Raw genomic sequence first — 15630 nt, forward strand, 5'->3', positions numbered from 1 at the left:
ATTTTTATTTTTGCCACCAGGACTTTTCTGTTTGAAAACTGACATATAAGCAGCTTTGTCAAATAAGACAGTTTGTCCAAACATTACAGACTCATGAACTGGAAAAAAAAAAAAGAGCCAGCACTTCTTGCTGACTCTTTTTTTTTTTTCCAGTTTGTTTTTGTTTTCAATTTGGATTTGTGGCTTGGGCAGAAAATCAGTCAGTTACATTAAGTGCAGGGGGGAATTACTCTGTTTAATGCGTGTAAGTGTGTGTGTACATGGACACGCACATCGCATATGTGCAAGGAGAGGTCTAGTTTGGAGACGAAGAAAAAGAGCCCAGTAAAAAAAAAATTGACATTAATTGACTGGGAGATGTTTGTGGTATTAAGCTAGTTATGAGAGCTTTTTCATTATGAGGAGTGTAATTTTAGGCTGCAGTTTTTTGTTTTTTTTCTTCTTCCAACTGGAATCACTCTAGTACTTTCCACCAATAAGTACGAGGGCCTCAAATCTAAAAAAAACAACAACAACAAAAAACTATGCACATGCAGTACCCATGTGCCATAATCAAAACAGAGTTTGCAATTCAGCAAAATGAAACCTGTTTCATGGATTCTGGCAGCAATATAAAACATAGTTTAACCATATTTTTGTGCAGCATGAACCAGCTGTGCTGTGAAACTAAAGTTAGCATACCTCAGTCAGGGGCTACAGTTTCAGGGCGGCTGCAAAAAGAATCCCCCCAACAGGAATAGTTAACTGGACCAGAAGAGCGCTTTCATTGCTCAATAAGCTCAACTTGTTGAAGCTCAAATTTAAGGGATATCTCAGCAGTGACCAGCAGGGGAGATGTGTGTCTGTGCAGATTTTAGTACAGTACACTGTGTATATTACTGTTAGTGAAGTGTGTGGGAGGAATCCTTTGGCTGATGTTAAAAAGTAATCCTCATGAAGAGATTATGAGACAATAGGTCCCCGGGCACAAATGTGTTGAAGGCCCCTCATTGACCTCACAGGAGTGCAACACCCAAACTGGAAGCAGGAGTGTTTCTATTCATTTGGAGTCTCTTCGTGGTCACGTTGGTCTCTCGGCGGTTGTTTCATATCTCCTTGTGATTTTTCATGTTTAATCTCTTTAAAGCAATTTAACGCCTCTTCTAGTTGTTTGTTCTTGTTCATCCCCTTGTGGCCAATGGGTTTAGTGTCTCAGCAACATATGAATGATTTGCTTTCTTATTGTCCTGTTGATGGTTTGTTAAATATATTTTTAGAGTAAACTGCTAACAGAAATACAAAGGAATGACTCTGTGGTGTGATTTTAATCTCTGCTCACTGCACTATGTCTGTGCTGTTATTCTTCCAGCCACACTTTAGTTATGGTCCATGGGACAGGAAGAGGTGCTGATAGGGTGGGTACACACAGACTGTTAATCTGGTCTCATCCCCCTCTGATGTTGCACACCAGCCAAAAAAAATTCCAAAACAACTCACTTAACTTAATTCAAGTAATCAAGTTTAGGAGCAAAGGTCTGGTCTAAATTAGTCGAGCCTCTCCAGCGTGTGTTTGGAGTCTTGTCAGCTTGGAAAAAAATCCTGCGTTTGTCATGCACTATTGTCTGGGACACATGCAATCAGTGACTAAATGGATTATCTGCAGAACAACACAACTGTGTTCCAGGTACCCAGAAGGGAAAGCTGGAAATAAAAACAACTACATCACAATCTGCGAACTGATGAGGCATATGAACATTTGCTGAAAAATTCAATAAATTAGTCACTATTTTGGATGAGAGCCTCACAGCGTGAGGACTGCCTCAGTGAGGCCAGTCTGGGAAAAATAAACAAAGAGATATAGATATGTGCATCACAAAGGCCTGAAATGGGTTCGCAGGATTTTGGGACAAGTGGACCTTTCTACTCAAATCTGAGCTGGCATAACGAGAGGCTGCTTTATTTTTCGCCCATGGCCTCTTTCTTTCTCCAGTCTACTCTGAGGCAAACTGCTTTCAGCCGTCTCCAAGGAGCTCTAATCAAAAGCAAAGAGGCCGGTGGGAGGGGTGAGGGGTAAACACTCATCCCAGTGCCCCCATCCCCCCAACCCTCCTCTGAAAACCTCCAGCCAGAGGTCCACATGGTCTATATCATGTTATGAGCTCACCAGAAACAAGTCATGACTTCACCACCGCAGAGCCAAGCTTAACACATCATTACTGCGGCTGACTGTTGTAAACTCAATCCATACAGGAGGCATCCACACGTGTGTACACTTAAACACTCGACTCGCCTGGTGCGAAAACTCCAAAAATGGCAGAGGAATCATCAAACAGCCACGAATCTTGTGAATTATCATGGAAATGTATTGGTCATATCGGGTATACAAATGTCATGCGTATTTACAGCATATAAAAAAGTTTCAATAACTAAAAGCAACAATATCGGCTAACTTGAGTTTGACACATTTCCAAAGTCTAAAAAAGGCAATCTTGGCATCATGGAGAAGCTTTAGCTCGTCATTGTTTGCTTTAAAATTTTAAAATTAAATGTGAGACTGCAAAAAAAACATATCTGCAGTATAATATAGCATACAGAATACACTCACGTACATACTTACAGAGACACAAAGTACACATTCACAGAAAAACAAGAGGTAGTCAAATGGTTAAAAAATACAATCAATAACTAGAATGGATTTGTGCTCCAATTACAACTGTTCAGCATTAACTGTGAGTCAAATAGTGGAACTCCATCTTTTACTTCTTCACTACACATACTGTAACACGATTTTGTGTGGAGTACAGCATTCATTTATATTGATAACAGCATAACATTATCTATACTTGTCATGATTGGGGAAGCGGCATAGCTTCTCCCAGCATGCACCGGGGCAAAAGGTGGGGAGGAATGTTGGTAGTTAAAGAGCGAATTTCACAAATTGTATTGAAATATTAGTTTTAGTGAGAGAATATCCACATGTTCTTAAATGAGAGGAGAGGGCGATAACTACATTGGGAAATACATTTACTGCATTTGAAAAGAGTCATTGCGAAACTACAAGAACGTCAGAAAGCCTTAATCCCAGCATGACTGCTCTGTAGCACATGGATCTGTCAGTAAGGATATTTAGTATACCGAACACTGGGATACTGCAATGTTGTTCATTATCATGCTAATGCAACATATTACTGCATAACTCAGCTGGATTTTGGCGGTGGACACACGTGGCCCAAGGCCCAATAAAACAAACATGTTCTAAATGTTGCTCCAAAACCAAGTGGTTCTAATACAACTCAATAAAAATGATTTTCTCAACTGTTATTGAGAACAGTTGAATTTTCCAAACAACCGATAGCTGGACTTTCTCCACCCTCCATTCTCACATACAAACGTATTACAAAGTCCAGTTTCTTATTCAAAATATAGTTCAACTTTGGACATTGGGGGGTTTAGGGATGATTATTTAAAGGTTATAAATTGTACATCATTGTTGTGACAACCAAAAAAATCAATACCAGTTGGGGAGTTTTATTATATGGCACAACAGTAACTGAAGGGGATCCATTCTTTACTAATCTCACGTCAAAAACAAACAAATATAGTCCAATATTTAGCTACATTCTATCATCGATGATATAAAATTTGCATTGAAGGTATATTAATTTTACAATATTATGTAACATCAATTTCTTTACTTCATATGAAAATATGCATACTTAATTGCCAAGTGGGGAAATTCAAATTATACCCAAGTCTAAGATGATGACATATAATAATTGTTGAAGAAAACATCATGAGTTGTAATCCATGTACAGATGCTCCGATTGAAAAAGCATTTATAAAGTGTTTAATATTCATTTTAAATTCATTACATAATTTATGGTTCCTTATTTAATAAAAAAGGACAGAAGTTTGAATAGTAGATAAATGGGATATTCTTTTTTTTTTTTTTTTTTAAATTTTGACAGGAAAATGAGCCTCTTTCTGAACATTTTGTATTATAAATAATCATATTTCATTTTAATCAAAGTGTCATAAAACATGGCCTTTGTGAGTATTCTAAATAAATTCTCTCACAAACGTGTTACGCATACGAGGACCTCCACATTCACAGTACTTACATAAAGGACAATAAATTTCTCTTGGTAAATATCTTCCAAAATATAATTTTATACACAAATATATATATTTATACTCTTTGTAGAAGGCTTTATACATGTTTACATAAGAAAAGAAAAATAAATCTAACACTGAGAGAATATACATTCTGTTTGACCAGAGACACGAATGAATTGTTGCAGGGAAACTTCCCTTCGTGGATTCAAAGGCCCCACTCAGTCTGATAAACACACGCACACTACAGCAAACATTCATATTCTTCTGAGACGGTGGGGTAATCGTGGCGTTGCAGAAAATATATGTCGATAACAATGAGCTTCAGCTAAAGCTTATTCAAAACACTGTCAGTGCCAAGATTTATACAAAAACAATCGGGATAAGAAAGTCCAAACACTGCATGTTTGACTTTTTATAATGACAGAAAACCAAGCTCTGTCTTGGTCTGCTTGATAGGTGGACAATCAGCTGAATAATGGACCAGCCAACTGACAGAAAGCAAATCATCGTTTCATCACCAGAACATGCCAAATCAGTATTTCGCAACTACTTCACTGCTTTCCACTATTTTGGGGATTTTGGGCTGTTGGACAGACAGCTTTTCTATTTATTCTGACAATTTATAGAATAAATGATGAAGTGATTATCCACAGGTTATTCAATAGTGAAAATTGTGTTAAGTCAAGTCTCACGTAAAGGGGCAGACAGCAGGACACAAACTATGTCAACTACCCTTAACACTGATTACCAGTTTATGCCCGTGAATTATCCCCTACATGTATTTAATCGTTCAGCACTATGATTCATATTTTACTTCTTAAAATGAGAAATGTCATTAATGGACCTCAAACCGATAATCCTGTCAATTCCAGGAGAATAAAAACTGAATTTGCACTCACACGCTGCCACGTAGCATTTTTTTAAGTATTTACAATATTCACAAAAATATACACGTCTAGAAGGAATAATTCAACATGTTGAGAAATACCCTTATTCACTTTCTTTCCAAGAGTTAGAACAGATAATCGATATCACTGTCATGTCTGTACGCAGCAATATGCTGCTGGAGATGGGAGGGGATTGGCGTAGTTTAGCATAGAGGGGGAACAGCTAGGATTGAGGAGGAGCACAACATTCGAAAAAGACTTGCAGCATGAAACTGCCCTTACAATGCAGAATTGTTGTTTTTATATATTTGATTAATCAAATATATATACGGGTTAAGCAGACAAGATGATTTTCAAATATTTTCGGAGCTGTTTTTCTGACCTTACAGATGGTCTTTATGCTAAGTTAGGAAAATTGCCTCGTGCTTGGCTTTGACAATAGCTCTAAAACACACCTACAACCACATCTAAAGATCACAAGTAAAGAGACACTGAAGAAGAATGACAATTTGGTGTTTTGTGCTCTGACTGTTTTTTCCTAAAAATGTTGAGCTATTCCTCTAAATGACCCGTTTCCACCTATTATGCTAAGCTAGGCTATTCACCTCCTGGATCCACCTCCATATAACATGCAGATCTGAGAGAGGTATCAATCTTCTCATTTAACTTTTAAACAAAAAGAAAATTAGCATATATCCCTTGATGCTAAATGCTAAACTGTTTTCTTAACACCAGCTACTAAAAAGGGAACCCATAATGCCCCGATGAAGCTGTGTAACACAAATTAAATTGAGTCTCAGACCTAAGCTTCGACGTAGATCCACTCAAACATATTACTATACCTATAACCTTTACCAATCTGTGTAACTGAATCCATTATTAAGGAAAAAATGCTTATGATTATAAAATGATTATATGTTGTGGAATTTTATCAGAATGTCTTTCACATTTGTCTTTCACAGTTTTTGGTGTTCACTCTTCTGTATACATTCAATACCAACACTGTGTTTCAAAAGCCATTATCGCTCTGCATCAGGATGATGACTATGTTAATAGTGGTTGTTTTGCTTCTTTGCCATTTTCTGCTTTGCATGTCATAAACTAACTGGTTATGATCCAGCCATCAACATTGCGCAATTGAACACTGACATCACTGCAGCCTTATTGCGTTTGTTCGCTCTTGGAAAACACCTGCTTGGTTACAAAAAGTCTCAATCAAACCATTTAAGGTCAAAACAACAGGCTGTGTGGTTGTCAGAAAAAAAAGCAGCCCTTGTATTAGAAAGAAATGCCTGGAATAAACTATTTCTTGAAGCTTTCTTTTAGACACGAGGCGCGGGTGACGGTTCTGTCTCAGAACTGTTACACACACAGAACATCAGGATGTACATTTGTATACACACGCTGGAAGTGGCACCAATATTACATGTTTTTTTCCCTCTTTTTTTCTTTTAAAATCGTGCTTTTTCCTTTCTATCGCATCCCCCAAAATGTCCTTTCATGGAAGGAGATAAACACTGCGGTCCCTGTGAACCGCCAGGCCCTTCCTGTTCCGCTGCACGGCTGTGCATCCTGCTGGGTGGAGTCCTGGGCTACGCTGTGCTGCTGCTGGAGCACGGTGTGCTTTGCGTGCTGCCAATACTGTGGGCAGCACTGCTGTTCTCGGAGGCGGGCTGCGACTTCTGGACCGGCTGTGTGCCAGCTGTCTCACCTAGACATAGCGCAGGAGCACAGGGAGTAGGGAAATGGACCAAAGGGAGAGAGAAAAAAATGGATATCATTTAGAAAGAGCTAGAGTTACAAGACAAACTGATTTGGTTAAAGCGACAAATTGAACTCCTCTAAGACTCTGCGGCCTCCGTTGTAAGTCTGTACCAAGAAAAAAATTGTATCATGTGTTAATCTCCAACTGTTTACTATGACTGTCACCTCCTGACAAAAACCTTACACTGTTGCTGAAAAGAAATTGCAGTGTTTTTTGCACAGTCCTATGTGGAGGATTTCATTGTATTCAAGCAAGTAGTAGTAGTATACTTTTCAGTACAAGGCACTTACTAAATGTATAGAATTAAAAAAGAATTGTGGACATCATCTTCCCTAACTCTTATCATCTTCAAGCACAATCTGCCCCAGATTCACAGTGATTTCAATGGCTAGGCCCCAAAAGATGTCACCTCACAGAGCCCGCAAGTAAACGGCCACATCCTATTTGACGGATGACATTTTAAACACAAAGAGAAGAACTCATGGAGTTATTCCTCATGTTATCTGGAATCAATTAGCCTTGCTTTAGAAGATAAAGCAGAACAAACACAACACAGGACCTGGTGGCTGGAGCTCAAACCACTGACCGGTTTATTGTTCTATGTCTAAATAAGCATTTCATTTTGTAGACTCTCAGATTCCAACACTTAAATGAAGGGCAAAAAACAGTGCTGAAGTTTGTTTACAAAACAAACATCTCTGACAGACAATGAACAGCTTTTGAAATAAAGCCAAGCCTGAGTTTAATTTGAGTATTCGGCACAGTTATTACTTCAATCTGTCCCTTGCTTCTTTCCTCACAGAAAAGTAAAGAGTGCACATTCTCTCCTTGATTTGTCTATCGATAGCTTAGTGCTAGAAGTTGTGTGTGTTTGTACAAGTGCTTGCATGTAGAACATGCATATGTATCCACAGGCAATATTGTATCCCGCTCCCTCTTTCAGGCCCCAGTTCTGCTAATGTTTACCAGAGCCGAGCTGCCAGCAGTCGTTCCCTCCCAGGACCGAGAGCTTTACAAAACAAAGGGACTGGGATTTACCTCATCTGTCTGAGGAAATTTAAATGATCAAATCCAATATTATCTTTCTCGATAGGCGAGATAAAGGCTTCTTTTATGTCACAGAAACATACTGTGTATGAAAACTCTGCATGAAGTTGTTGAAATATGTCAACTCTGATAATTTGCCTTAACCTTTGGTTTAGTAATCACAAGAGTAGCACACTCTCAGTATGTCTTGGACAAAAGCACTTAATAATCCAAACTGACAATGTCATGTGTCTAGGGATATAAAGACCTGACATTTCTTATACTTACTAATTCTATTTCTTCTGCGTCTGTGTATATGAGTGTGAGTTTCATCAATTACTTTATTAACCCTAGATAGGTAAGAAATACTGCTGACACTTTTCTCATGTGTGGACAAGCAGCCTCAGACTGTCGCACAAACGCTCGAGGAATGCAATACCAAAAATCTGAACTCTAAAATGAACTATAGAAACATTTTCAATTATGTTCCTCGGTTTTTAGAGTTACATTGTACAGGCATGCTTGGGGCTCTGAAAAAGCTGCGTTTAGACACAGCACTGCTAAATGCTAATATGACAAGGCTAATATGCTGATGCACAGCAGGTAAAATGTTTTCCTTGCTTACCATGTTAGTTTAGCTGTTTACCATACTAACATTTGCTGATTAGCACTAAACATAAAGTCCAGCTGATGGGAATAGCATTAGTCACAGAAATATCGGACACATTCAAATTTTGACCTGATGATGGCACTTAATTAAAATCAGTCTGAGGGGGGATGTGAATCAACTTTCGTGGAAACAGTTGTCATGGAATTTCACTCCGAACTACAAATGTCAGGCACTGGTGGAAAAGTCAGGGGTCACCAAAACTATTAGGATCTATCCTCTAGATACTATGAATATCAAAACAAAATCTCCTTCAATCCATGCAAGAGCTGTCCACACAACAGACCAACACTTCTATCTCCAGCGCCATTCATCTAACGGAGCTTAAGAAAGCTGGTGTGGAGTGGGTCATATGTCAGCGTCTGGATATATTAGATGGTAAGTGGTCAGGTTTTCGTGCTAACGTAATGTGTTGGATTTGGGAGAAATGTGCAGACGTAAAGATCTGAGCCACTTTGCCAGGAGGAACCGTTATGGCCTGACAACTGGGATCTTGGAGCATCTAGTGCTTGCAGGGTGCTCTCGGAGGGACAGAACATGAGCCAGCAACTGTGTTGGGGGATGTGCTGGGGCAAGTCTGATCTGCAACGGCTCCAACTCACAACTTACAGGACTTAAAGGATCTGCTGCTGGTACCAGATAACACAGGGTACCTTTCGAGGTCTTGTGGAGTCCAGGACCAACAGCATACATGATATAGCAGTGGGGGTCATAATGTTTCGGGTCTTCAGTGGCTGTTTGGATTTCGGAGAAGATAATGTGTGAAATTTCTCCTCATGTGAGTGAATGAGCCTGTTTTCACAAATGATAACAGTTTTTCATGTGTGTGTTATTTCACCAATTGAACAAAGGTGGAGAACAGATTTTTGTTTTGCCAAGGACATTACAGCCCTGGCACAATACACATTAGTGTGCCAAGACAATGAGCAAAATGTAAAATGATATATTATGAGGTTGCTGTTTAAAACCTTTATAATCCTAACTGCCTTACAAGGAATTAAAGAGTAAAGGATACAAAACTCCAAATATATTTCCAATTACTAGATCTAATTACCATATCTAATTTTCCCCTCGGACCCTGAGGTGAAAGACTCAGATTTGTTTTCATGTTTCATCACTCTGTACTCTATGGTTTAAAACGCCCTCTGAAGTGATATTCTGGGCGGTTCTTTTGGGAAACTGACGGTCTTGGGGATTACATAGGACCACAAATGTTGCCATATAAGGCCATTTCAGCCAAAACAGCTTATAACACCCATCAAAAGTGACCTCAGGCCTATTTTAATAACATCAGGAGGAACATGTGCCTTTAGCCCAAAGTCCTGGCCACACATTTTGTTCTACTACTATATTTTCACCTGTTGTGTATCCATGCTCACTTTTGACATTTACTGTCTTTGGAAAACCAGCCAGTTAGTCACTCAATAGCTGAAATAAAGTAACTTTGTAAGGAGAAGCAAACAGCAATATTGTTATTAAGGTAAGGCCCCTGTGATCTGACAGCTGATGTTTACTGCCAATAGAAATCAATTTTAGTAAACACTACAAAACATAAATGTGACAAACTTTGTCAGTGTTTTTGCTTCATTTACACCTAACAAGGAGGATGATTTACTGTAAACTTATCTTAAACTTCATAACTAATATTGTATTTTCTGAAAACCATAAATTCTAAACTGAAACATCCTAACTCTGTTTATGAAAGACATCCACGGAGAACACATCAGCCACAGGGAACAGGTCAGTGGCATAAAGGATCACCATCTAAACAGTAAGTTCAACGAGAACAGGGCAGCTCTATGCAATGGTGAAGTAAGTGGGCTGCTGGGAGAACAATTGCTCTAAGGGGTCAGCTGAGGTCAGCAGGCCGGGGACGATGGGGAAGGTCTTGGCATCTATTGGACAGATTGTGAGTCTTTTCCTGCGAGCGCCCACTAAACCCAACAAGGGGAATTTCCAACTTGTCTCCAGCCATTGTACTGAGAATATTTGCTGACCATCACGCAGCCTCCAAAACATTCAAAGGCAGGAAAGAGAGGAGCTCTTGCTGCTGACCAACAGGATATATTTACAGTAGAGGAGTCAGTATGTTATTGTGGACCAGCCTGTGTCAGCAGCAGGATGTTTGGCAATCGCAGCGGTACATTTCTGGCACAGAGACCCTCGGACATTCCTTTGCATCTTATCTTTTCATTAAAGCAGAGAGGTGAGTCGGGGCTGTGGAGCAGCAGGTAAAGGACTTACCTGTGCGGGAGTAGATAAACCACAGGGCTCCGGTCAACAGAGCCCCAATCACAAAGGCTGCAAAGGCAATCCCCACCACTGTTGGAGTGTCCAGCACATATGTGTCTGCACGGGAAACACAACAGCACATAGTTCATAAATGTTGACATGAAGGCAGGGAAATAATTGAAACTTTTCAAATAAAAGTTCTATGGACATTTACAATATGATCAAACAAAAATTACATTTAGGAATTATGTCAGATAAATAAACAAACAATACCAATTAAGGAATTTATGTATCATTTTTATTTTCACAATAATTGTAAAATGAATTGTGTTCGCGGGGCAGAAACCTTCTCTAGCTTTAAGATTAAACTCAAAACGTTCCTTTTTGATAAAGCTTATTGTTAGGGCTGGCTCAGGTAGACCTGAACCAACCCTTAGTTATGCTGTCATAGGCCGAGGCTGCTGGGGGACCTCGTTACACGCTGAGCTTCTTTTCTTTCCTCCTACTCTTTAATTCTCTATAGACTCATACCTCACCATCTTTTTCTCTACCATAGTTGTTTCTTATTGTCTGTTGTCTCCATTCAGTTCCCTCGCTCGCGTAGTTTCTGTTCTTTCTTTTGCAGGTGTCCCGTCATGGAGCTGCATGTCTCTGCCCTGCGCTTGTCGTCTCCACCAACAGTTCTTCTCTTCTATCTCTATGCTGTCCTTTTCTCTCTCTGCTCTCCTCTCACCCCAACCGGTCGAGGCAGATAGCCGTCCACCCCTGAGCCTGGTTCTGTCGGAGGTTTCTTCCTGTTAAGAGGGAGTTTTTCCTTCCCTCTGTTGGAGGTTTTTCTCCCTTAAAGAGGAGTTTATTTCCCTCCTAGCTTATGTGGGAATTGTTGAATTGTTGAATTGTTGGGTTTCTTTGTATAACATTGTAAAGTCTTGTTGTAAGGACTTTAATGTGTTAAGTGCCATGAAATAACCTGTGTTGTGATTTGACGTTATATAAATAAAATTGAATTAAATTGAATTGAATAATTGTTTTTGGGGCCACTTTCAGGCTCCATATAATTTACATAGGTATACATAAAACAATGTAAAAGAGGAGTAAAATACAATGCTATTTTCCTCTTACTTTCATTGTCAGGTTCCTGTGGGCTTACTGGTGCAATGTTTGTCGGATAATCTGCAAAATACCAAAAAAATAACATTTCAGTGTGCATTGACTTTTATGTATGAAGATGCACTGTATACATTATGACTTATGAGACATTAAAAATAACACAATACATGCTGAGACAGCCTGTCAGCCACACACCAGAGGAGCAGAAGATTGCTGATATGGCACTGCGTTGATAAGCAATTCTCTGTGGAATGTGATACAGAAACCTGAACCAGAAAAACGCTGAAAGAGCAGGTATTTTGTAAACTGACGGAGTCCTATTGGATGAACCTTCTGACTCCAGCCAGTTCTGCTCACCCATTTATTTCCATCCATCTGGAAGCCTTTCAAAAGTGAAATTAGCTGTAATGATGTCTTAACAAACAATACAAAGGCGCTTGTGTGGTGGTGAACTCAAGAGGCAAACCTGGTACACGTCCAAGATTCCATCACAATGGGTGCTATTCTTGGAAAGAACACCTTTAAGTTTTCATCTCGCATAATGGATGTTGACAGGTCATCAGGGAAGACTTTAATTTCAGAGGGGACGATGGCCAGAGGACGTCCTCTCTGCCACCCTCCACCCCATCCCATCGCTCCGGTGTTATCTGTCCCAACTGACTTGTTATGCTAAGAATGTAGAGAGAGGCCATCAACACTTGCAGCCTCACAAGCAGAGCAGAAAAGAACGGCATGCAAACTGCAGCCAGCAAAAGACTGCAGTGTCTAATGTTTTCTTGTCAACTTCCATTGTTCTTCTTCTTCTTCTTCATCCCTTCTTACTATTATGTGTTGGATCAAGCTGAAAAATGAATGCACCTTTTCAAAGAATGCCTTGATGTCTCTGGGGAACAATACGCTGCAGGACGGGTCACTCGTCTCAACTGTTGTTCACTTCTTTAACCAGACAGCAGCCTCAGTTAAACTCATGACTTATGTTTGCAGCTTTAAATGGCAGCCAACGTTAGAACAGCACTGATATCCCTATGAACGTCATTTGTTTATGTAAGTGTGTGTGCGATGGAATGAAAAGGCACTCCTGCGTAATGACTTGTTTTTGTTCAATTTTGACCTTTCCTCATGGAGAGCTGAAACCCCTGATGTCACCTCTCCAAGACTCTCGACACAGGGGGGCTGTCCTTTTAAACTTGATAGTTCAAGGCTTGTTACTGAAACCAACTCAGCTCCATAAGGCGCTGAAACTTCAGTAGAAAGACAAAGGAAAAGGATCTGTGCTGTTGAAAAGCATGGAAGAATATTTGTCATAAATTTTGACTTTTTTTTAGTGGCGACAAGGCATGAATCCTAACTCATGCATAAGTACAAACATCCTTTGATTTTGAGTGTTAAAATGATAAGTTTTGAGTTTTATGGTCATTTTAATGATAAAGTAAGCTATTTGACATCTGGCGAGTGGAGAGGAGCAAAAATACCTCACTCAGCAGGATTTAAGGTGATACATCACCACAGATATTTATCAGAGAAATGAGCTACAAAGAAAGATAAGCAATCTGAAGGGTCGACTCATTTATATTCTACTCACTGCAGTTCCAGTCTCTCCATTATGTTTAGTATAATAAACCTGATGTTAAAAGTTTTCTCCTTCCTTTACTTATTGCAGACTTGAACTAAATGAATACTACTTTTACTGGTGTTATGATACAATCAACACAACCAACCTCTCAGACAAACTATACTTTTCAACTTTTTTCAGAACGTTACCAAATCCATAAAACAGGGATGACATTTATTGATGTTGTGAAGCAGTAAATCTACTTTTGATGACAGGGCTTTGAGGCTGTTTTTTCCACGCACCAAGTTGGCCCCAAATGGCCCTCTTTGATTAGAGGATCAAGTTCAGCTCTTTGGAATCATGTCCAGTGCAGAACTGTGGCCCTTGAAAAGGCTGCTTGTTTTGTTTGCCATCCTAGTATGAGAGATGCCTTTGTGTTGGAGAACATGGTCTTTGAAATTTAGTTTTTTTTCACTGTGTTTATGGCATATCTGTGTTTACTTATTCGACTCCATGGAAAATAAACCTGCCGCAGGGGCACGGTGGTGTGGACACTGCACCCTGCTGCCCACTGTGGATTAGCTTAGCTTACTCACACCGCCATTACTTCATGTTATATAGTCCCGCATCACCAATATCTTCAACATCAACACTGGTATGTCTGTGCTAAAAAGTTACTGCATCTATATAGTATCTTTGCCCAGCAATGAAACACAATGCCCAATTTTAATGTAGTAAATCCACCCACTTGTGATGAAAGGTTTCCTGTGAAACTCTGAGTCACTCTAGACCCTGATTGATAAAATATTTTTTAAGGCTACTACCAACATTGACGTTTAAGATTAAAACATTTAAATACAACTGAAAACCCTCACGTGTACAGCAACTCTCTGGAAATGGATGCAACTAACGATTACTTTTTCATTATCAAATACTATATAAATCCTTTTTCTGATAAAACAATTAATCAGTTTGGCCGATGAAGTGTCAGGAAATAGTGAAACATTTTTAGCACACCTGACAAGATAAACTTGTGGATCCAAGGGGCCATCCCAGATACCACCCTCAAATTTCTGGCAAATCATCAGGTTCTAGTTTTGGATGACAGGTAATTTAACCAATTATCAACAAATAAATAAATTTACTGATAAATTGTTCTTGTACAATATATAATTGTATAAACTGCAATTATTGTCAATTCTCAACTGCAAATACAATGTTACTTCAGCTCACATATACACCATACCATTACCCATACCTGCTTAATCACAAAAATACAGAAAACCATTAACACCAACGGCCTACTTAGTCACAAATGAACCTAACATGCATGTCTTTGGAGAAAACCCACACAGTCACAGAAAACTGGCAAACTCCACACAGAAATGACTGTGGTGGCCAGCAGGTTCCATCACAGAACTGACACTGTGCTGCCCAACTGACATACACAGTGATACAATATATCCACAATAATCTTCAACTGGCCATCAGCCATGTTGCTATAATGTCTGGCTGTAGCTCACACTGATTAAAATGATGTCACCATATCAAATCATGAGCCAATAAAGTTGACTCTTATTGAAGTCATTGCCGAGAGGGAAGGCTAATTTGAAAAACTCTGGCAGTCCACTGGAGAATGGACACTCATGAGATCAGCCCATCTCTGTTTAGGTCATAATCAGTCAAATGTGATGGTGGTTGACTCAGACCCCCACCCCCTGCAGGCTGCTCCGTCCCTCTCATCACACATACAGCAATACACACTCAGCAATACATTGAGTGAATGAATGGGTGACTAAACAAGTGATGCCCTTGGGGCCCAGGCTGGGCTCCCATAGCCAATGACAGGACCACCACTCCCCTCTCTCCCCTGCTCTAGTTGAAAAGGGAGGCCACAGCGAAGGGTCTAAGTGAAAACAACTGGAGTTCAGTGCTGTATGACTCCTCTTTTTCCACATCTCTCTCAACGTGGACTGGTCCAGAGCAGCAGAACACAGCTTCAGCACACTCCCCTTGTACTCCAGTCAAGTATACGCTAGTATGTAGAGACACACAAAAAATACAATCCTGCGTTCAGATATCAATATAAATGGAGACATGCTCGCACACACCAAATGTGCATACATATGCACCTGTATACACAATTGCATAATCATATTCACATGCGCACACACGCACGCACGCACACACACACACACACACACACACACACACACACACACACACACACACACACACACACACACACACACTGTACTTAATGATGGCCAGATGTGGGGACATGATGTGCAGTATT

The 15630-nt window shown here is 39.8% G+C and overlaps 1 protein-coding gene across 2 annotated transcripts in view; it reads right to left on the bottom strand.

The window, feature by feature from the left end:
• Window positions 1-2321: 2321 nt before the first annotated feature.
• The window catches only part of tgfbr3 (transforming growth factor, beta receptor III), a 67851-nt gene continuing 54542 nt past the window's right edge, over window positions 2322-15630 (bottom strand). For both annotated transcript variants that reach the window (XM_069150928.1, XM_069150929.1), the window contains exons 15-17: window positions 11795-11845; window positions 10685-10789; window positions 2322-6693 (exon numbers count right to left, since the gene is read on the bottom strand). In XM_069150928.1, the coding sequence (XP_069007029.1) occupies window positions 6575-6693; window positions 10685-10789; window positions 11795-11845 (275 nt within the window). In that variant the 3' untranslated portion in view covers window positions 2322-6574. The remainder of the gene's footprint in view (window positions 6694-10684; window positions 10790-11794; window positions 11846-15630) is intronic.

The sequence above is a fragment of the Embiotoca jacksoni genome, unplaced genomic scaffold, assembly GCF_022577435.1.
Source record: "Embiotoca jacksoni isolate LCO1_2020_lvr unplaced genomic scaffold, fEmbJac1.0.p SCAF_16, whole genome shotgun sequence".
Lineage (NCBI taxonomy): Eukaryota > Metazoa > Chordata > Actinopteri > Embiotocidae > Embiotoca > Embiotoca jacksoni.